The following is a 21,208-nucleotide window of genomic DNA, read 5'->3' on the forward strand; positions in this document are numbered from 1 at the left end:
AGAGAGAATATTTTTAATATGTTGATCAATATAAAAGTTATTAATGAGATATTTTATGTTCTTTTTTCTAAAGTCTTCACAACTTGGGCTGTTTCCTACTTGCAGGACGTCTCAGTTTAGACAAGCCACGTTGCAAGCGCGCAGCAGCCGCATGGGGCTGGCTCGTGGTTGCTGTGTTGACAGTGCAGCTCTAGAGTGGAAGCAAGCAAACTTTTTCTCTAAAGGGCCAAGCAGTCAAGATTTTAGTTTTTGTGGGCCAGATAGTCTCTTTTATAACTGTTTACTTCTGCTCTTGGGACATGAAAGTAGCCACAGACAATGAATGAGTGGAGTGTGACCATGTTCCACTAAAACTTTATTTGCAAAGGCAAATGATGGACTGGCTTTGGCCTGCAGGCAGTTGTGTGCCGACCCCTGCTCTAGAACACTAGGTTTACATACAGTCTGTGCTGTACAGATCTATAATTTTTCTTGAGTCCTCTGTGAGGATGAGATGCATGGATGAAGTGGTTGAGGGAGAAGGGGGCTTAGAAGTACTTTTTTCTTTTTTTAATGTAATCTGCATACTTCCTTTCATTATAGTACTATTAACATTTTGATAACCAGTTTTCTAAAATAAATACTGGAAAGGAAGATAAGCTTCTTTAAACTTTGTCCATTATTAGAGAATGCCATTCTTTTATTCTGACTTTATCTGTATTAGGTTGTTTATTGGCAATGCTGGTAACAGTGAACTTTGTTTCTGCAGCTCACAAATGCTTTTTTACATTTGCAAGAAATTAACTAGTCATCAAATGCTTAGTAGCACAGAAATTCTCAAATGGTTGCGGGAAATTTTGATCTGCAGGAATAAATTTCTTCTTAAAAATAAGGTAAGCAAAATGACATCTTTTGAAACAGAAGAATATTTGGAATGGTAATGAAAAGAGAGTAAGGAAATGTTTATTAGCCAAATCAAGTCCTTATTCAGCTCCTCTCTTCTGCAAAGTCTTCAAGGGAAATGTACATGCAGGAGACAATGGCTGAGAAATCAGCACTTTAAGTAAAAATTATTTTGAGCCATTACCCTTAAAGCCACAATTCTGATAAAGTCTAGACGAGTTAAGCAGGATTCTGTGGGGCAGACCTAGGAGGAGTGGGGCCTCTATAACCAAAGAAGATTGAGAAACAACATTTGCTGTCTCTGCTCTCAAGTTCATACATAAGACTTGAATCCGATGTCTAGGCTAGTCCAGAGAATGGTATCTATCTATATATATAAAGAAGCTGAAGGAAAGACATTGAGGGCCATCAATCTAGGTTTATTTATATTTCTCTGAGGAAGTTATTACCTGTTGAAGATATCAGAAGTCTTCTTCCTTAGGGTTGAGTGAAAAGTTTTGATTCTGAACTATTGAAGCCTGGTGACAAGATTTTGGGCGCTAGAGAAGAGCCTTAAGTTTCTTTTAACATAAAGTTTCTATAATCAGTCAATTTAAAAGTTCTGTTATGGCATAGTTTTAGGAGTACTTGATTCAATAAATTTTTATCCATTTCTGGAATGGATAAAATCTATGGGAAATTTAAATGTATCTAATACATATCCTTTTCAGTGTGCCATGCAGCTTGTTGAATTTTCTTTGTTTAGAAATGAGCTAATGGTGAGTTGGATTTATTCATATCTGGCTTACCTTCCTCTGTTACTATAGTAGAATTTGGCATTATTGCCAAAGATAAGGAATGAGATTGGACTTCAGCGTTTCATGCCCTTGCCTATAGTATAATTCTCCAGAGTGCAAGCATTAGTAATCCAGTAGTGAATCTTGTTGTCCTCTGGTCAGTGAAGTCACTCATACTTAGCATATATACCAGTGTTGATTCTGGTTCAGAGGAATTTAATCTCAAAAGAGTCAACTTCCCGTTATCCTGACCATATTGTATGAGAGGAAATCTTTGTTGTTTTTAACTGACTAAAAAGTACATTATATTTTTTGTGTGATAGATTTATATTGTTGATGTTTAACTTGTGTCCATGTTAGACCTAGAAATCTTAATTTCCATTTCTAGATCTGTTGATTCTGAGTATTTGAAGAGTGGAAAACTGAGAGGACTTTCCGAGACATTGAGGAAACATTATTTGTACTACTGGGTTTCTAGAGAATGTTTTTCAGTGTGAGAGGAGTAGGAATTGGAAGGAGAGGTTTTCCAGGATAATCTCAAACAGAAAGGCAACTCATATAAGTATTTATTTCTCTTGGCTATCAGTGCTTTGAAAAGGCTTACTTATTTTTCCTTTCTAGCAGGCAGATAGAAGTTCCTGTCACTTTCTCTTCCTTTATGGAGTAGGATGTGATGTTCCTTCAAGTGGGAATACCAGTCAAATGTCCATGGATCATGACGAATTACTACGCACTTGTGCTCCTGGAACCTCTCTCAGGAAGGGGAAAGGAAATTCATCCATGGTAAGGGACTTTTTGTAGTTTTCTTGTATCATCATCTGTGCTCTGTACTTTTTTTCTGAATTAACTTGGGTAAATTTCAACTAGGTAATACAGCATAATAAGGAACTGCTTAGCTTCTAGTTTTGTTACTGCTCTTCGTGGACACTCAGGCAAGTTCCTAACTTATATGTGTCTCAGTTTCTCAACTTTAAAAGGGGATAATAATTTCTGCTGCAGAATTATTGTGAGAATTAAGTGAGATAACGTGTAAATAGCACTGGATTGAGTATTTGACACTTATAAGCTGTAACTGATAGCTATAATTATTATAACTCTCTATCCCATAAGAAAGATCATTCGTACCCCAGAAGTTTAAAAGTTCTATCAACTAAAAAAAGTACAGATTTACTGGGGAAAAAAAGCATTTTGCTTAATGTTATATGCATTAAGTGTTTTCAGGACTTTTGTGTCCATAATTCCCTTTAAAAATAAATCGTAATGCTACTGAAAATGTTAGATCATTATAGAATTTCTTTTGCAGACCAAAGCTTTTTTAAATCCCTATTTTACAATATAATCTTCAGTCAAAGGAAAACAACTACTCAACAGTGTGGTATTTTCTATTGGTCTTAACTACAGAATTTGCATGTTCGCTTATAAATGAGAATTTCTCTATTTTGTGTTTTCAGAATATGTTATCCAGAGCCCAATATACCTTATACAGTCATGTTTAGTTCTTATTCATGTCCTTATTTCAGTCAGTTTGCAGTATGATTAATTTATTGCCTCTGGGTGGATAGAATTTCTTGTTACTTCCTCTTCATCATTTTTGAGTGACTGAGAAGTGTATTATATTTTTCATTGAGTAGATTTATACTGTGCATATTTTCTTTGTGTTCATATTAGACTGAATCTATATTTATGGCATCTGAAAAAATTGAACAGGTACTAGTATCATGTTGGTCCAAATAATTTGAGTTCTCATTCAGTCAAGATATTTTGAGGTGTAAAAATTCTGTCATGGTTAAAGGGGAAAAGCTCTTGTGGGTTATTGTATACAGACATCTATGGTACACAGCTTGTTGAATTATTGGATTTTGTAAATAAAATTATGTAAGTTGCAAATATTTGCCTCCCTCTCTTGATCCCAGGATAGTGCAGCAGGGTGCAGTGGAACCCCACCAATATGCCGACAAGCCCAGACCAAACTAGAAGTGGCCCTGTACATGTTCCTGTGGAGCCCCGACACTGAAGCCGTTCTGGTTGCCATGTCCTGTTTTCGTCACCTCTGTGAGGAAGCAGATATCCGGTGTGGGGTGGATGAAGTGTCAGTACACAACTTCTTGCCCAACTATAACACATTCATGGAATTTGCTTCTGTTAGCAATATGATGTCAACAGGTAAATCATGCATATTTTTATTTTTTTTTACTCAGTCTACCTTGAATCACATACCTGATTACTCTAGGAACATAGGCATGTATTTAACATCAATAGTTCTTTAAGTTAACAGGGCTCATTCAAATACCTTTCCTGAAATCCTTTTTTTCACAAGGTAAGGTGAAAGTAAATAGTATTTGGAATAAGTTATTTTCTCACTGAATTTTTAATATGCCATATGCATTTGTTTAAAAACTGACAGTATAAATTGCTTTCAGTTATAAATTATACAGTTTACTCTGCCTCAGCTGTATATAGTGAAGTTTTAAAAGCATTAGCACATGTTATGAGTAAGTATAGGTAGAAATAGCTATTTTAGGCCAAGGACATTGTAGAGACCAAGTTAAATACCCCTTTCCTGTGAGGCTGATAAAAGGAAGTGTGCAGCTTTACCATTTGAAGTATTCATTCCCCTCTTCCTCCTCTGCCTTTTGGGTTGGGCTTGCCACATTCTCCACTGGCAAGCAGGGCTCTTAAGTGCAATAGGCTGATTTGCTGGTGTCTTTGCTTAGGAAGAGCAGCACTTCAGAAAAGAGTGATGGCGCTACTACGGCGAATTGAGCATCCCACTGCAGGAAACACTGAGGTATGTCCTTGGCAACAGAAATATCCTTTCCAGGCCCCCACCTGCAATTTTAGAAGCCTTGTGTTTTGTGCATGTGACCAGAAATAGCTTTTGAAGCAACTCTAAGATGCATGCATATTATAAATAGGATATTATAATATACACCAAGTTTGAGACCTGTCTGTTACTGATTGATTTTTAGCTCTAGGTTTAAGGTTGCTTTCAAGTGGTAATTGCTTTCATTTTAGGCTTGGGAAGATACGCATGCAAAGTGGGAACAAGCTACAAAACTAATCCTCAACTACCCAAAAGCCAAAATGGAAGATGGCCAGGTGAGTTTGTGAAGTTGATTTTGTCTATTGATTGATCTGCTAAACATATGTACTGCATACACTTTAGTAATATTTTGTGAGTGACTCTTAGTGTAATAAGTATGTAGATGTCTTAAGACTGATGGTTTAGTTGTGGTTTATCTAAACCTGCACTAAAATGGTAGCCACTAGACACTAGTCAAATTAAAATTTTACTTATAATTAAATACAGTTAAAATTCAGTTTCGCTGTTACACAGTAGCCACATGTGGAAATTGACTACTATCTTGGACAGTACAGATATTAAATGTTTCCATTGTTGCAGAAATACTGGACAGTTCTGAGCTAGAGATGATTTATGATAGACCATTCCTTTCCCCTCTTTTCTTTCTCTTTTTCCATGAGAGTATTGCACAGAATTGTCAGGAAAGGAGTGACAAAAGTAGAGAAAAAGAATTAAAATTGAAACACTAGGTCTTACTGCTTTATCAGGTATTCTAATTAAGGGTTCTGGTGCCCAGAAGATTGAGCCATAAGTTATATGAAATTTTAAAATTTGAACATTTCACTCATCAACTATTATCATCTGTTACCTTGGAAATTAACAATTGATATTTCTGTATGTTTGATTTGTAATGGTCATATTGTTCTCATTTTAGAAAAATTCATTAGTCTCCCATTGTTTTTTTCTTGTCATGCTTAATTAGAATAAGAAAAGTTACATTTTTATGAAGCAAAAATCTGCACCTAATATCATTGTTTGAAGATGGACATGTGGCTTTAAAATGAAAGCTTTCTTTTTTTGTGGCTGTTTTGTTGGGATGTAATTCACATATTGTAAAATTCACCTGTTTAAAAATTTATAATTCAGTGGATTTTAATATATTCAAAGTTGTGTAGCCCCCACCACAATTTAATAAAAACCCATGCCCTTTAGCTGTCATTCCCTAACCTCCCTCTACACTTCTGCCCCTGGCCCTCAGCAGCTATTAAGCTACTTTTTGTCTGAGTAGACTTGCCAGTTCTGGACATTGCATATAAATAGCATCATGCAACGTGTGGTCAATAGTGATTGGTTTCTTTCACTTGGCATAATGCGTACAAGGTTTATTCATGTAGATCAAAGCTTTTAAAAAGAAATTTGATATTCTGTGTTGACTATATTAGCCTATGATAAAAATATGTTGCTGCTGCTATATGACAATCTTAAGTTTGGGTTTTTTTAGTTAAACTTGCTTTGCATCTTTCACATAGTTTTTTTTAATTGTAGGATAACATAAATTTTAAAATATGTGTAAATTAAAGTGACAGTGCAAAATATTAGGAGATGAACATACTTGTGCAGTCAGCACCCACATCAAGAAAGAAGTCATTACCAGCATTCCAGAAGCTTTCATTGTGCTCCTTCTAGTCACTAACGATCAAGAGTAACTAACCATTATCCTGATTGAATACACTCATTTTCCTGTTGTTAAACGTATGTGAACGGAACAATAGAAGTATACTCTAATATCTGGCTTCTTTCACTCAACATAATGTTTGTGAGATTCAGCCACACTATTCTGTGCAATTCTAGTTCATTTTTTGTTATTGTAATATATTATTTATTCAACAGTCCTGAATTTAATTTTTTCTTTCTGTAGCTTTTTGGCATCAGACAGTTATACAAAGACTAGTTTTTTTTTTAATTTGTTTATTTTAATCGAAGGATATTACAATATTGTTATTTTGAATCGTGCTGCTATGAACATTCTTGAATGTGCCCTTTGCTGATCTTATAGATGTATTTCTGTAAGGCACACACTTACAGTAGAATTTCTGAGTCACAGGATATGTGATGCACCTATGGGAAATATAAACGGATATAATCACATTAAAAAATTGCTTGATAGTTTTACAAAAACTTTTAGAAGACAGCTAACATTTAAAAATGAACTGCTACAACTAAAGATCGTGTTTCCCGCAACTAAAGATCCTACAGTGAAGATCAAAAATACCTCGTGCCACGACACAACTAAGACCCAGCGCAGCCAGATCAAGAAATAAAATGAACTGTCATAGTATCTATGTAAATGGTCAAATGTCACCTAACCATTAAAAGCTTTCCTCTTGAAGAATGTATAACAAATGAGGCAATGGATCCACTAACAGGGGTCTATTAATGATTTCTTATGCTTGCATGAGGGCTTCCCAGATGGCAGTGGTAAAGAATCCACCTTCCAGTGAAGGAGACATAAAAGATGCCAGTTCAATCCCTGAGTCCAGAAGATCCCCTGGAGAAGGAAATGGTAACCTGCTCCAGTATTCTTGCCTGGAAAATTCCATGGACAGAGGAGCCTGGTGGGCTACCGTCCATGGGGTCACAAAGAGTCAGACGTGACTGAGCACATACATACCTGCATGAACAAGCAGTTTTTTCATTGGAATTCTTCAAATTATAACCCTTTAAAGACCAGAAGTAGGAAATAAAATATTGTACATACTTTTTCTAATTCAATTAGTAAAAAATACTTTGAAGCATTTAAATGTTCAATAAAATTAGACATTTATATCAAGCCTGGGGAGAGCTAAGCTAAAAATATATAATATAATATGGTGTAATATATTCAGCTAATAAATGAATTCTCTGTGTCAGAGAATGGAACAACATTATCAAAGCAGTGTTAGACAAAGGAAACATGAAAATGAATCAGTGGAATGATTAAAGATCAGGAAACTTGAGCCCCAATAAGAAGTATGTAAATACACAGCAGAATTCAACCTAGAGGAAAAAAACACTAACGTAGTTCTTTATGCAGTATAAAAGTCAAGGTACAAAAGATTCCTCAGATGAAAGAACAGTACCGTTATCAAAATGTTGTATTAGCTTCATTTTAACGTCACATTAATATTTTGCTTCATATATAGTGACACAATTTAAGAACGTTTAACTGTAGTTTGAAAACAGAGTAGTCACTACTGTGTTCCTGGAGTCAAGAAGAGAATAAATATTACTGTTACTCCTTTGTTTCTGTTGGAGATGATCTAAATAAAAAAAAGTGTCAAAAAGTACTATTTAAAAACAAGACAGCGATAAAATATGAGCCCTGTAAGGGAAATCTTTAAATGTAATATGAAAATCACAATTACAATAAAATAGGTTGATAATGGCACATTAAATGCTATGAATTAACTCCTAGTTGAAAAGAGTACACAAACTGTACTTTGACTGTTGCATAAAATTTTTTTTAATTACTATTTACCTGTTATTTCCTAAATTTTTGAGCAACCTTCAGTGAATCTCATTTAGATCTATCTATTAGTAAACCAACATATCAAGGAAGTTTCTCTGCTTTATTTATTAATCCTTCAGAAGGATTTAGCTGCATCATCATCTTGGATTGTATTCCGTAACAAGATGTTTCCTTTCTTGCAGATAATATCCAAATTAACTAATAGTTAATTAAAAGAGTAACTGTTGAATTGATGTTTATGAATTATAGTTCCTTGACTAAGATGTTTATGGTAAATGGATACTACAGTGGCAAGATGTTGTTAGGGGTGAGATGTTAGCTCTGCCTATGAATTAATTTGAGCTAGCTCCTCTTCACATCCAGATTCTTCACTATCAAAATCAGCCATATTTTTTTCTGATTTTGCACTAATCTGGGATCTACCACAGCTGACATCATCTGCACTTAGCTTATCATCAGCCATGTGCCCTTTGTGGTACTGAAGCTGAATTTAGTGATGCTGGATTGCCAACAAGCAAATAATTCATTTCCAGTTGTCTCCCAAGAAAGTCCCCAGTGTGTGTAATACTACAAGATTCCTGAGATGCTTGTGCTGTTTGGGCAGCATTCATTTCCTCTGAAATATGTTCTGGATCTTCAGAGTGTGAATAGGCATGTAGCATTTGTATTTGATGATCTATTGATGACATTGACTGTTAAAAAGCAGGTCTTTTCCCGTTTCATTGCTTGCTAATAGGCCTTGGGAATTCCCTTAAGCAAAGGTCTGCTTGACTTTCTGTTTCAAAGATCTGTATCGCAACTACTTTTAAGAGGATTTTGACCATGATCTTCTTTAAGGGCTTCAGCTCTGCAGTGTCTTCTGACTGACCTCTTGGCAGAGCTGCCAGCTGACTGTCTTGAGTTACTAGAAATCACCTCATTGGTGGATCCATTACTATGCTCACTGTTGCTTCCAGGACCACTGCTTCCATCTTCATGACTGTTGGCAGTTTTGCCAGAACTTCTTTGTTTGGATTTCGTTGTGTCTGAAAGCTGCTGTTGTATATATTTCATTCTTAGTGTAAGTTGCTTATCCATTTCAGTATCACTGCCTCCATTTTGATGAGTTTCACTGTTATTTGAAGACCAGCTGCAGGTGTACAATGTGATGGAGCTGGTCTTCTGAGCTTTTCTTCCTCTTTCTTATTTTCAGTGGGAAGATACCTATTTAATAAAGATGCAAAAGAGCTGTTTAGTTAGCTGAGCCTTAGCTGCTAATACGCTATTCCATAATGCTTTAATTAACATCAGTGCCAAGTACAGTGTCTGTTCAGTACGAACACTTGGCTGAAGACCTGAAACCAGATTAAGAAGATGTCTAAGAGGAGCTGGATCCAAATGCTTGATGAGTAAAGGAAATAAGTCATGTATATACCAACCAGAATGTTTCAGCTGTGCTGCAACCCATATGCAGTCAATATGCTAAGGATTCAGTCATCCTGCTGCTGCTAAAAAATTCAAAGTCACTTGACAGGGTTTGATAATCTCACTATGTAAATTCGGTCCATATATATGCTCTACCCTACTGTTACTTATAAGCCAGTCTGCAGGTTCTTCTTCAGTGGACTTTCTGTGTCTGATACCAATGACTCATTATTGCATATATTGTTGAAGGTGTGAAGTTGATTCATTATCTTGAGCCCAACCAACCTCTTAGTCAAATGAGATCACATAAAGTACTTAAATACAAGATCTAGGCTTACTTTATTTTATCAAAGCATAATGTTGTATCCAGTGGTTCTTTCACTGTGCTACACATTAAATCATCCATCCTGTGAACCCCACTCTCTTAATTCCTGACCAGGGAGCTTGCATAAATATCTGATAATGTAGGGCCTAAAAGGGACAATGTGCTGCATGACAGCAGAGATACGTAGCCATATCCTAATAGTAGGTACAACTGTAGTAAATCCATGTGCTATAAGAAATGGCAAAGTTTTAAGAGTTCCATATTCAAAGCAATCATTCATGAGAGGTCATTTTCCCCATAGAATAAACATAATGAAGTAAATACAGTGGTACTTCTACATCATTCATATCACCGATTGTCCCTAATATATTGCTTTCTTAGGTTGATATATCCCCTATAGTAAGATGACTATTACGCTTGTAGGCAGTATATAAGGGAAATTGAATTTGAAAAATTTATGCCACACACAGAGTTTTCTTTCTCATCTCCACTCCATAAACTGAAAGGATCAGAATTCCTGGAAGATTCCTCCTCTGTCAGATTACAAATTCTTAATTTTTTTTTCTATTGATTTTATCATTCTATACTCCTTCATTACATTCTTTTGTATATTCAATGGTTTTTCCACTTGGTTACTCCCATCTTGTCATGTGGGAATCTATGTTAATAGTAGTACAACGTTCACACAGCTGGATCCAGAGTTTTTGAACTTGGACAGTCACTAAGTTATTAAATGCATACCCTACTTGGTTAATGGAGAAGGAAATGGCAGCCCACTCCAGTGTTCTTGCCTGGAGAATCCCAGGGACGGGGGAGCCTGGTGGGCTGCCGTCTATGGGGTTGCACAGAGTCGGACACGACTGAAGCGACTTAGCAGCAGCAGCTACTTGGTGAAAAACCTTCAAATGCTTATATTCCTTGAAGCAGCACAGATATTGCTTCTGTGTCCGGAAATTGATATAAGCAAATATTTTGAAAGTATGTTCCTTTCTGAACTGCAGTTTATCACCACCTTCTGTATCTGATACTGGATCCATGTGTTACCACTACCTTCAGTTCTGTAAATTAAGACTCATCTCTCCTCAAGCAGTGAGATACCTTGATGTGACTAGAAATTGCAGAGCAAAGACTTGGATTTTTTTACATGTAAAAAAAATGTTCTCTCGTCACAGAAATGTTGGATAAAAAGTAATTTGTCAAGTCTCTCAACCAATTTAGGTTGAATTCATGCTTTCCATAAAAATTTTGTGTTTAGGCTGCTGAAAGCCTTCACAAGACCATTGTTAAGAGGCGAATGTCTCATGTGAGTGGAGGAGGATCCATAGATTTATCTGACACGGACTCGCTACAAGAATGGATCAACATGACTGGCTTCCTTTGTGCCCTTGGGGGAGTGTGCCTGCAGCAGAGAAGCAATTCTGGCTTAGCAACATATAGCCCACCCATGGGCCCTGTCAGTGAACGCAAGGGTTCCATGATTTCAGTGATGTCCTCAGAGGGAAATGCAGATACACCTGTCAGCAAATTTATGGATCGGCTGCTGTCCTTAATGGTCTGTAACCATGAGAAAGTGGGACTTCAAATACGGACCAATGTTAAGGATCTGGTGGGTCTAGAATTGAGTCCTGCTCTTTATCCAATGCTTTTTAACAAACTGAAGAATACCATCAGCAAGTTTTTTGACTCCCAAGGACAGGTAAAGTGTTCTCTGTTTTATTTTTTACCCTTTCCTTTAAATAGTGACTCATTTGAAATAATGAAGCCTTTTTCTTTTAGGTTATTTAATTTTGATACTGGCATGGACTTTCACTTATAATTTAAAAAACTAGATAAAAACATTGCAAAAAGGAGAATCATCTAATTCAGAAATTAGTTCGCTTTGTAGGGACTCTGGTGCGTGGGTGTGCCTGGGGTTAACAATGTCTTGGGCATGGGTATGAGCATCTGTGTATATCTATGTGCCTGTTTGAATATGTGCCCATGGGTGTATTTCTGCATGTGTATGACATTTATCTATGGTCTGTCTGCTGTACATTGATTCCCAAATCAATCAATTCCCAATGTTTTGTTCTTTGTATAGGTTTTATTGACTGACACCAATACTCAGTTTGTGGAGCAAACCATAGCTATAATGAAGAACTTACTAGATAATCATACCGAAGGCAGTTCTGAACATCTGGGGCAAGCCAGCATTGAAACAATGATGTTAAATCTGGTCAGGTAGGCATTCTATTGAAGTGTAGCAGACACACATTTGCATTGGTAGTTAGCAATAAAATAATTTGCCATCCTTTTCTTTTTTGCACCCAAATCAGGGTGTGGTAATAAGGTAATTAGAAGTTATATATCTTCTCATATGAGCAAAATGAAAATCTTATAATTTTTATGGTTACATTTAATCATTTTACTTAGTGGTGAAAGCATTTAGAAAACCTTTTCCTTCATTTATATCTGATCACTTTTTTTTTAATGCCCCTGTATCTAAATAGATATGTTCGTGTACTTGGAAATATGGTTCATGCAATTCAAATAAAAACAAAATTGTGTCAGTTAGTCGAGGTAATGATGGCAAGGAGAGATGACCTCTCATTTTGTCAAGAGATGAAATTCAGGTGAGTTCTCAAAGAGCAAAATAAAGTCTTGTAAATTTTACTGTGTTTAGTAAAGTACAGAAAAATAGTGGCACCTGGTTATCATGGGAAGTGGGAGAGGTGGAAAAGAAGTATTTTATGTGTTTTTTTCCTTCAGATTATTTTAAATTTCCCAAAGCTTTGTGCCCATGACAGTGCTCCCTTTTTCTAAAATTATACTGCACTTGAACTAAGAATTTGATTCTGTGTCCAACTGATAGATAGCATTGTTGTTGTTCAGTCTCTTAAGTCTTGTCCGACTCTGCAACCCCATGGAGTGCAGCATGCCAGGCTCCTCTGTCCTTCACTGTCTCCTGGAGTTCGCTCACATCCTTGTCCATTGAGTCGGTGATGCTATCTAATCATCTCATCTTCTGCTGTTCCCTTCTTTTTTCAAAGTCTTTAGCTAAGGGCTAAGGTGGTAGATGAGTATACCAGTTGGTGTTTATGCCCTTCTCTGTTAGATTTGTGGTAGTAATATCTCTTTTATGAAATTGTCTTATTGCCTGAGTGACTTGGCAAATTACTTGAATTATTACACTTTTAATCATACAAGAATTTTTACGTGTGACTTTGAAAAAGCAGTTTCCTTTTTTCTTTTTCTCTCCCATTCTTTAGGAATAAGATGGTAGAATACTTGACAGATTGGGTTATGGGAACATCAAACCAAGCGGCAGATGACGATGTAAAATGTCTTACAAGGTAAAAAAAAAAAAGAGAGAGAGAGAAAAGAAAAAGACTTTTACATATTAGTAGGTTTACTCTAGGCATTATATCTACTTATTACAGTTTGTGTACATATTAATTTATATTGAAATTGTTTTGGGGGATATCAAGCTCTTGCATTTGGATTATTCAAAGATATTAATCTTTATTGTTTCTTTTTAACTAAAAAATTTTCAGTAAAAATGAGTGTTGTTTGGAAAGTTTATGTTGTATATTTAGGAAAGATAGTCTACAGTTGGAAAATAAGATATATAAGGCCTTAGATTGTTTTTATTTTTTGACTGGATAAAGATATTATTTGAAGAACTTAGTTGTTTTGTGTCTTTCTGAAATGTAATTGCTTAAGTTTGCTCTAATGATAAATACTTACTGCCATGTATCAGAAATATTTAAACATTATGAATTACATAATAGCTATTCACATATATTTCTTTGGCCAGGCTTGGTCCCACAGTACATGCTTTTAATTCAAGGTAGTCATTTAGCCAAGATTACTTTGTAGAAAGTTATTATTGCCCTTTGCCTGACTTGAAGTATGTTTGTATTCTGGGCTCTGCATATTAGCTCATCGATTATTTGGGTTTTCATGGTAATTTGTTTAGGGCTCCCCTACAGCTCAGTCAGTAAAGAATCTGCCTGCAATGCAGGAGACCTGGGTTCGATTCCTGGATCAGGAATTTCCCCTGGAGAAGGAAATGGCATCCCACTCTAATATTCTTGCCTGGAGAATCCCATGGATAGAGGAACCTGGCTGGCTATAGTCCATGGGGTCGCGAGAGTCAGACACGACTTAGTGACTAAAGAGAGAGAGAGAAATTTGTTTAATGAAATAGGTAGTTATGAAAATTCATGTCTGTTAGGAAGACATTTATTTGAGGGGAAGGTGACGTGTAAGAACTTGAGAGATTTGTGGTCTTAAAATTTTTTTTTTTCTTCAGAGATTTGGACCAGGCAAGCATGGAAGCAGTAGTTTCACTCCTGGCTGGTCTGCCGCTGCAGCCTGAGGAAGGAGATGGTGTGGAGTTGATGGAAGCCAAATCACAGTTGTTTCTTAAGTAAATTTCAGTTGCCAGAAATAAAAAGCAAAAAACAAAGGCCTACACACAACAAAACAAAGTGTAATCGAAATAGCAAATGATTATATTTAGAAAATGGACCTCATTGCCCCATTATTATGACCATCAGCTGCTGTCTCACAAAATACAGCACTTTCTTGAAGCAATAATCCCTATTTAGGGCTGGTATAGGAAAACAGCTGTGTTTTGTGGTTTTTCTAGAAAATATAATTTGATCAGTGAATTTTTATAGACAATAAAACCCAGATCACCTCATTAAGTCATTGTCTTAATTATTTGGACCACTAATTTTTATATTCTGAAAATTAAACGTGATACATTTAACCAGGAAACATTGCATCTATTTGGTACTTATGTTATGAAATATGTACTGGACTTGATCAGGATAAAATCACATTCAACACAGAATACTACCTAATGAGCCGTGCTGGCTGATTACCCCTGAGACTAGAGAGAAGCAGATGCTAGAGCCACTCGTGGTGCACGCGTGGTGGTTTCAGAATGTCTCATTAGCTTTCTAGTTGATGTGTGTGGCCTTCACGGGGTAAGGGTCAGTCTTTTTATTTCTCAGGTATTTCACATTGTTTATGAACCTTTTGAACGACTGCAGTGAAGTTGAAGATGAAAATGCACAAACAGGTGGCAGGAAGCGTGGCATGTCTCGGAGGCTGGCATCACTGAGGCACTGCACAGTCCTGGCAATGTCAAACTTACTCAACGCTAACGTGGACAGCGGCCTCATGCACTCCATAGGTGAGGTAAAATGAAAGGTTCATAGAGAAATTTAAAACCTAGAGAATCAGTATATAAGAAAAGTGAAATTACTTCAAAAAGACCATGTTAATAAATTTGCATCTGTCTGTCCACATCAGGCTTAGGTTATCACAAAGATCTCCAGACAAGAGCTACGTTTATGGAAGTTCTGACAAAAATCCTTCAACAAGGCACAGAGTTTGACACACTTGCAGAAACAGTATTGGCAGATCGTTTTGAGAGACTGGTGGAGTTGGTCACGATGATGGGTGATCAAGGAGAGCTCCCTATAGCCATGGCTCTGGCCAATGTGGTTCCCTGTTCTCAGTGGGTAAGTTCATTGAGTTAAGAGGAGAAGAACAGTGCCTGGCATAAAACAGATGCTTCAGAATTCATTCAGTGAATTATTTTTAAATTGAAGTATGTATGCTCAGTCATGTCCAAGTCCTTGTGACTGTGGACTGTAGCCTGCTAGGCTCCTCTGTCCGTGGGGTTCTCCCAGCAGGAATACTGGAGTGGGTGGCTGTGCCCTCCTGCAGAGGATCTTCCCAACCCAGGGATAAATTGAAGTATAGTTGATTTATAATGTTTTGGGTATACAGCAAAGTGATTGAGTCATATGTATATGTATGTGTGTGTGTGTATATATACATGATTCATATATCTTTTTCAGATTCCTTTCTATTATAGGTTATTACAAGATACTAGGTATAGTTCCTGGTGTTATACAGTAGGTCTTTGTTGTTTATCTATTTTATATATATTAATGTGTATCAGTGAATTGAATTAATTACTAAAACTTTTAGAGCTAGAAAAGCTTCAGATGTTATTTGAGTGATTTTCAGCTGTGGAAAGTGACTGGCTCTTCTGGCCCTCACGAGATTTCTTAACTGTGAGGATCTTAACTTCTCATGTTTAAAGTAAAACTGAAACTCCTCACCTGACCCACGGAAAAGTTCCGTCTGAACACTCGTCAAAATAAAATTAAAACCACTGATCTTGTCTGGTGTCTTCATTTGGTAAATGAGATACTTAGAATTAAATCTCATATTCAGTTGTTAGTAATGCTAGAACTAGAATTCAAGGCTTGTGTCTGCTTACTACCTCTAGTTCAGAACTCTTTCTTTTTTTTGAAGTGTTACACAATTTTTTAAAACTTCAACACTCTTATTTGCATTTGAAATTATGACTTTGCTTGTTTTAAATACTAAAGACATAATATGGCTATTTGGCATCTCTTAATAAAAATTTTTCTAAAACCCTATCATTTTTGCTAACAGACATGCTAAACATTATTGAGTTTGGGCTTCCCTGGTGGCTCAGATAATCTGCCTGCAATGCAGGACACCCGGCTTTGATCCCTTGGATGGGAAGATCTCCTGGAGAAGGGAATGGCTACCTACTCCAGTATTGCATGGAGAATTGCGTGTACAGAGAAGCCTCGTGGGCCACAGTCCATGGGGTTGCAGAGAGTCGGACGTGAAAGTGTTGGTTTCACTTTCACTTCATGCTAAACCCTTGAGAAGGGTTGTCCCTTTCATGTTAAAAAGCTGTTTAGTTCATACTGTACCAAAAGTGATTTCAGCTTAGTGAATTATATATAATAAGGTAATCTGTTGTTACCTGTAAATATGTTTCTGCTTAAAAGCTATAGGATCTTACTCTTCATACTTAAAGGGAAACTCAGACTCTTTACCTTGATCTACAAGGCTCTATCCAGCCTGGGCCCTGCCTCTTCTCTCACATCATCTTAGGCCGTTTTCCTTCTGGCTCACCAAACTTGAACCACACTGGCCATCAAATCAGATCAGATCAGATCAGTCGCTCAGTTGTGTCTGACTCTTTGCGACCCCATGAATCGCAGCACGCCAGGCCTCCTTGTCCATCACCATCTCCCGGAGTTCACTGAGACTCACGTCTATCGAGTCAGTGATGCCATCCAGCCATCTTATCTTCTGTCATCCCCTTCTCCTCCTGCCCCCAATCCCTCCCAGCATCAGAGTCTTTTCCAATGAGTCAGCTCTTCGCATCAGGTGGTCAAAGTACTGGAGTTTCAGCTTTAGCATCGTTCCTTCCAAAGAAATCCCAGGGCTGATCTCCTTCAGAATGGACTGGTTGGATCTCCTTGCAGTCCAAGGGACTCTCAAGAGTCTTCTCCAACACCACAGTTCAAAAGCATCAATTCTTCGGCGCTCAGCCTTCTTCACAGTCCAACTCTCACATCCATACATGACCACAGGAAAAACCATAGCCTTGACTAGACGGACCTTTGTTGGCAAAGTAATGTCTCTGCCTTTGAATATGCTATCTAGGTTGGTCGTAACTTTAGCTTATTTCTGCCCTTGAGCAGCCTTGCTGCTGATGCTGCCGCCTACAGTGCTTATTCCCTGGCCTTTTGTTATTCAAGTTTCAGGTCAGATTTCCCTTTTTACTGAGGTTTTTTCTGGTCATCCATCCAAACCACACCCACAGTCATTTTATTCAATTGCTTGTTATATTTCCTTTGCAGCATTTATTTACTGAGTGAAATTATCTTGTTTATTTGATTGCTTGTTCTCATTCCACCACAACATGAATGAAGTACATGAGAGCCGAGCCCATGTCTGTGTTGTTTACTTCAGTAGTTCTGGGTCTTGGAGTAGAGCCTGACATATAACCATGACTTAGTAAGTGATTGTTTAATGAAGAAAGATGGACTCTTAGTTGTAGGGAGTTAGAAAAAGGAAGGTATTGAAATCCTCTTGAAGGCTAACGTTCGTTCACAAATCTCCATATATTTTGAAAATGGCTATTCTAAAACCTTTTAGCACCTACCTATAATTAGTACTAAAAATTCTTAGTAATTTTTTCAATAAAAAGAATCAAAGTCCAAGAAGCTTTAATCACTATGTTTTCTTTCAGTAAATAGTTTCTTACATGTTTTATATATGTATTTTTTAGATTCTCATTGGTTATCTATGTGTTTTATGTTAAATGGACTTTTTAAAAAAGAGGACTTTTATATTAAGTCAGATCTATTAGAGCTATATCTAAAGGAGAACAAATTAAAAGATAACTTTAAAAAATTTTAAGTCTATTTTGTAAATTTAATTTCTGATGCTTAAAGGTTTTTAGAATTTTACGGGGGAGGGATTAGAGTGGAAAAAACATTTAGCACAGCAGTCTAAAAATAGTTCTATTTTGTAACTAAATTATCTCTGATAATTATACTTGGCTTTAAAATGGAATCTAGTCAATTATGTATTATGTAACCATGGGAAGTATAGCAGAATATTGGGTCTTATTTGGCTTCCAATTATCTGTGGTTAAGAGTGTTAAATTTTTTTCCTTTACTTAAATAACAGATGATAGTAATCCTGAGACCAGACAAGAATTAGAGGAGCTACAGGCCATGATCCTGACTTTGTTGTTAGGCCATCTTATTCTGGCTACCTCATTCTCTGTAAATCTCTTGCCAACTTGTGTGGTTACACAATGATTTACAATCAATTCATTTTTCTTAAGTGTGCAAAAAATTCTTTACTGTGGGGAATTTCGAGGGTTATCATTTAGGTACTAGATGGGAATTAGTTATGCATCCCCACTTTGTATATACATCTGGCCAATCTCTTGGTTCTGAATGCACTGCTTAGGGCTTTTTCCTGTCTTGCTATAAATCCTGTAGTTTTTCCATTTTTGTTGTTTCTTTCCTAACCCATGATAAATGTTCGCTGAGTTTTCCTGGCCAAAGGAGAAAAGAGTAGAGCTCCATGGTCACCACAGTCTTATTCACTGTCATTGATTTTCTAGGAAAATGGTCTGTTCATATCAAATTCTCTGTCATCAACTTCTGTTTCTACTTTTCCTTCATTATGGCATAGAATTTGAGCTGAATCCTGGATTTTTTCTGTCTGGTGGTAAACCTTTGGCCTCTCTTACCTTCTTATCATTTAATCCTTAGAATTAATAGCTACTGTAGGTGTACAGAAGTAGTCATTTATCATAGACAAATGTACATGGATAAATCCCAGGGGAAAAGTTAATCAGTCACTGTATACTTCTGTTCAACAGGTGGTTATCAGCTTTGAATTTGCCTTTCAGTTTCCTGCTTAAGGAAAAACTGAACTGTTTACACTAACACAATCTTACTCTTGTCAGGATGAACTTGCTCGCGTTCTAGTGACTCTGTTTGACTCTCGGCATTTGCTGTACCAACTGCTCTGGAACATGTTTTCTAAGGAAGTAGAATTGGCAGACTCTATGCAGACTCTTTTCCGAGGCAACAGCTTGGCCAGTAAAATAATGACCTTCTGTTTCAAGGTTTGTATCCATTTATCTGTTTTTGGGGGCAGGGGGAATGCAGAGGTATGCCAGACAGTGATTATGTACAGAATGTACAGAGCCGAATGTCTTTTTTAATGCAAAATGTTTGGAGCAGGCATAATAAGTTCCTCCCTGTGTATTTCTTTAGGTATATGGTGCTACCTACCTACAGAAACTCCTGGATCCTTTATTACGGGTTGTGATCACCTCCTCTGATTGGCAGCACGTCAGCTTTGAAGTGGATCCTACCAGGTTTGTCATCCTCTCCTTCCTAACAGCTCTCCATTGTTTTCATTACTGCCACCTGAGGCAAAGCCCTCGTAATTTCTCCCCTTGATTCTTTAAAAGTTACACACAAATACATTTTTCTTAAAGAAAAGCACTAATAACATTTAAGGTATCTTTGACTATCACCTCTAGAGACAGCACTGTTACTAGTTAGGCTGTTCTGTCCTTTTTATAGTGTGTTTGCATGTATGCATCACTAGTTGTAGAAACTATATTATAATGTAAGCACTTAATATAAATGTAACATTATATATATGGTTTGCAACTTTTTTTTTAACATAACCTTGTGTCTTATTAACATCATTGTCAGTGTAGAAAGATTATGAATCTTATTCTTTTTAACTGCTGTGTGATATTTTGCTTGGTTGGGCAATATCATAATTTATTTACCAATATCATATTAATTCCCTTGACTTTTGTAGTAACTTTCTAATTATTGTCCTAGCGTTGTTTTTTTGTTTGTTTTTTGTTTTTGTTTTTGGCAGGTCATTTGCTATAGGAACTATTCTGAAACCTAAATTTTTTTGGTCACTTTTTTCTCAGAAACCATCAGTTGTTCCCAACTGACTGCAAGAAAAAATACAGTCATCTGACTATAATCTATATCACTGCTTGTCATTCTTTCATGTCATCTCTGTTCTTTAACTCCATTGAAATATGCACATTACACATTTTTAAAGTGACTTGACACGTGGGGCTCACTGGGATTAGAGTTGCCTAATAAGTAATATTCCCTTTTCTCCACCTGAGTTCAAAACCAGAAGGGCAGAGGGAGAGAAAATGTGGGAGGGAAGCACCCAGCAATCAACTCTTTCCTTTATTTCTGATAAAAATGATTAAAAAGTGGGGCTTTAGATCTTGTATGCACAAGATACATATAGGCTTGCTAATACTTCACCTTGAATTAGAATCTTCTTCCCCATCTCTTGCACAGCTGGGTAACTACAGGCATGCATCACAGAGGCTGGCAAGCTTTTGTTCGTAAGTGGAGAAAAGACCAGAACATATCTTTTCTGTAAGCAGACAAAATTAGAATGGAGTGGATAGCACTGAACTGAGCATACTTGACTCTTTTTTTTAATCCATCTCACCATTCCTCCTGTAATGAGGAGTGACTTGGGAGAAGGGAAAGAGGCCAAGGGGTAATGCAAGGTGCATTTTAAAAACCACCATCTCTGTGAAGCTTTCTATCTGTCCCCAAGTGCCACCCATACACACAGACTACACGTGAACAAAGAAACAGAATCTCTTTCATGTTGTGCACCATCATTGTAACATTGAGTTGTGATGATGTGTTTTATGAATTTATCTTCCCCTGGACTGTTGGCTCTTTTACATTTCATACGTCTTTATGTCTTCCTATGAGTATTTAACGTATCTGGCTTATAGTTGACATTTCATAAATATTTGTTGAATGAAATTTTAGACTGTTATGTTATGCTTGCTTTTTCTAAGCCACATCGCTTGTCTTTCAGTTAGGACCCTAAAAATTGTTTTATTTTTTATTTTCAGGTTCAGAGCTTCTTGATGGTTTCTCTTCCTAAATAGTTTTATTTGGCAACTTTGTATCAGTTGGTGTTTTGGGCTTTGCCTCTACTAAAGTGTCAGCTATAGTAACTAATCAGCTCTGGCACCTAAATTAACCAATTATTGTTGAAATATTTCAGTAGTTGTAGTTTAAAACTTCAAAGCAATGTTCTTTTAATGTCATCTTGTATTTTGTTACCTTTAAGCA

The 21,208-nt window shown here is 36.7% G+C and overlaps 1 protein-coding gene across 14 annotated transcripts in view; it reads left to right on the forward strand.

Annotated features, from left to right (window-relative positions):
* Positions 1-21,208, forward strand: part of NF1 (neurofibromin 1) — a 265,468-nt gene that overhangs the window by 111,560 nt on the left and 132,700 nt on the right. For 12 of the 14 annotated variants that reach the window (XM_044939527.1, XM_025281027.2, XM_044939522.1 and 9 more), the window contains 14 exons: positions 749-872; positions 2,280-2,441; positions 3,572-3,821; positions 4,373-4,446; positions 4,674-4,757; positions 10,954-11,394; positions 11,779-11,918; positions 12,188-12,310; positions 12,947-13,030; positions 13,993-14,109; positions 14,702-14,883; positions 15,003-15,214; positions 19,021-19,182; positions 19,334-19,437. In XM_044939527.1, the coding sequence (XP_044795462.1) occupies positions 749-872; positions 2,280-2,441; positions 3,572-3,821; positions 4,373-4,446; positions 4,674-4,757; positions 10,954-11,394; positions 11,779-11,918; positions 12,188-12,310; positions 12,947-13,030; positions 13,993-14,109; positions 14,702-14,883; positions 15,003-15,214; positions 19,021-19,182; positions 19,334-19,437 (2,259 nt within the window). The remainder of the gene's footprint in view (positions 1-748; positions 873-2,279; positions 2,442-3,571; positions 3,822-4,372; positions 4,447-4,673; positions 4,758-10,953; positions 11,395-11,778; positions 11,919-12,187; positions 12,311-12,946; positions 13,031-13,992; positions 14,110-14,701; positions 14,884-15,002; positions 15,215-19,020; positions 19,183-19,333; positions 19,438-21,208) is intronic. The other 2 variants (XM_044939524.1, XM_044939531.1) reach the window with 2 other exon arrangements.

This window comes from Bubalus bubalis, chromosome 3 (assembly GCF_019923935.1).
Source record: "Bubalus bubalis isolate 160015118507 breed Murrah chromosome 3, NDDB_SH_1, whole genome shotgun sequence".
Taxonomy (NCBI): Eukaryota; Metazoa; Chordata; class Mammalia; order Artiodactyla; family Bovidae; genus Bubalus; species Bubalus bubalis.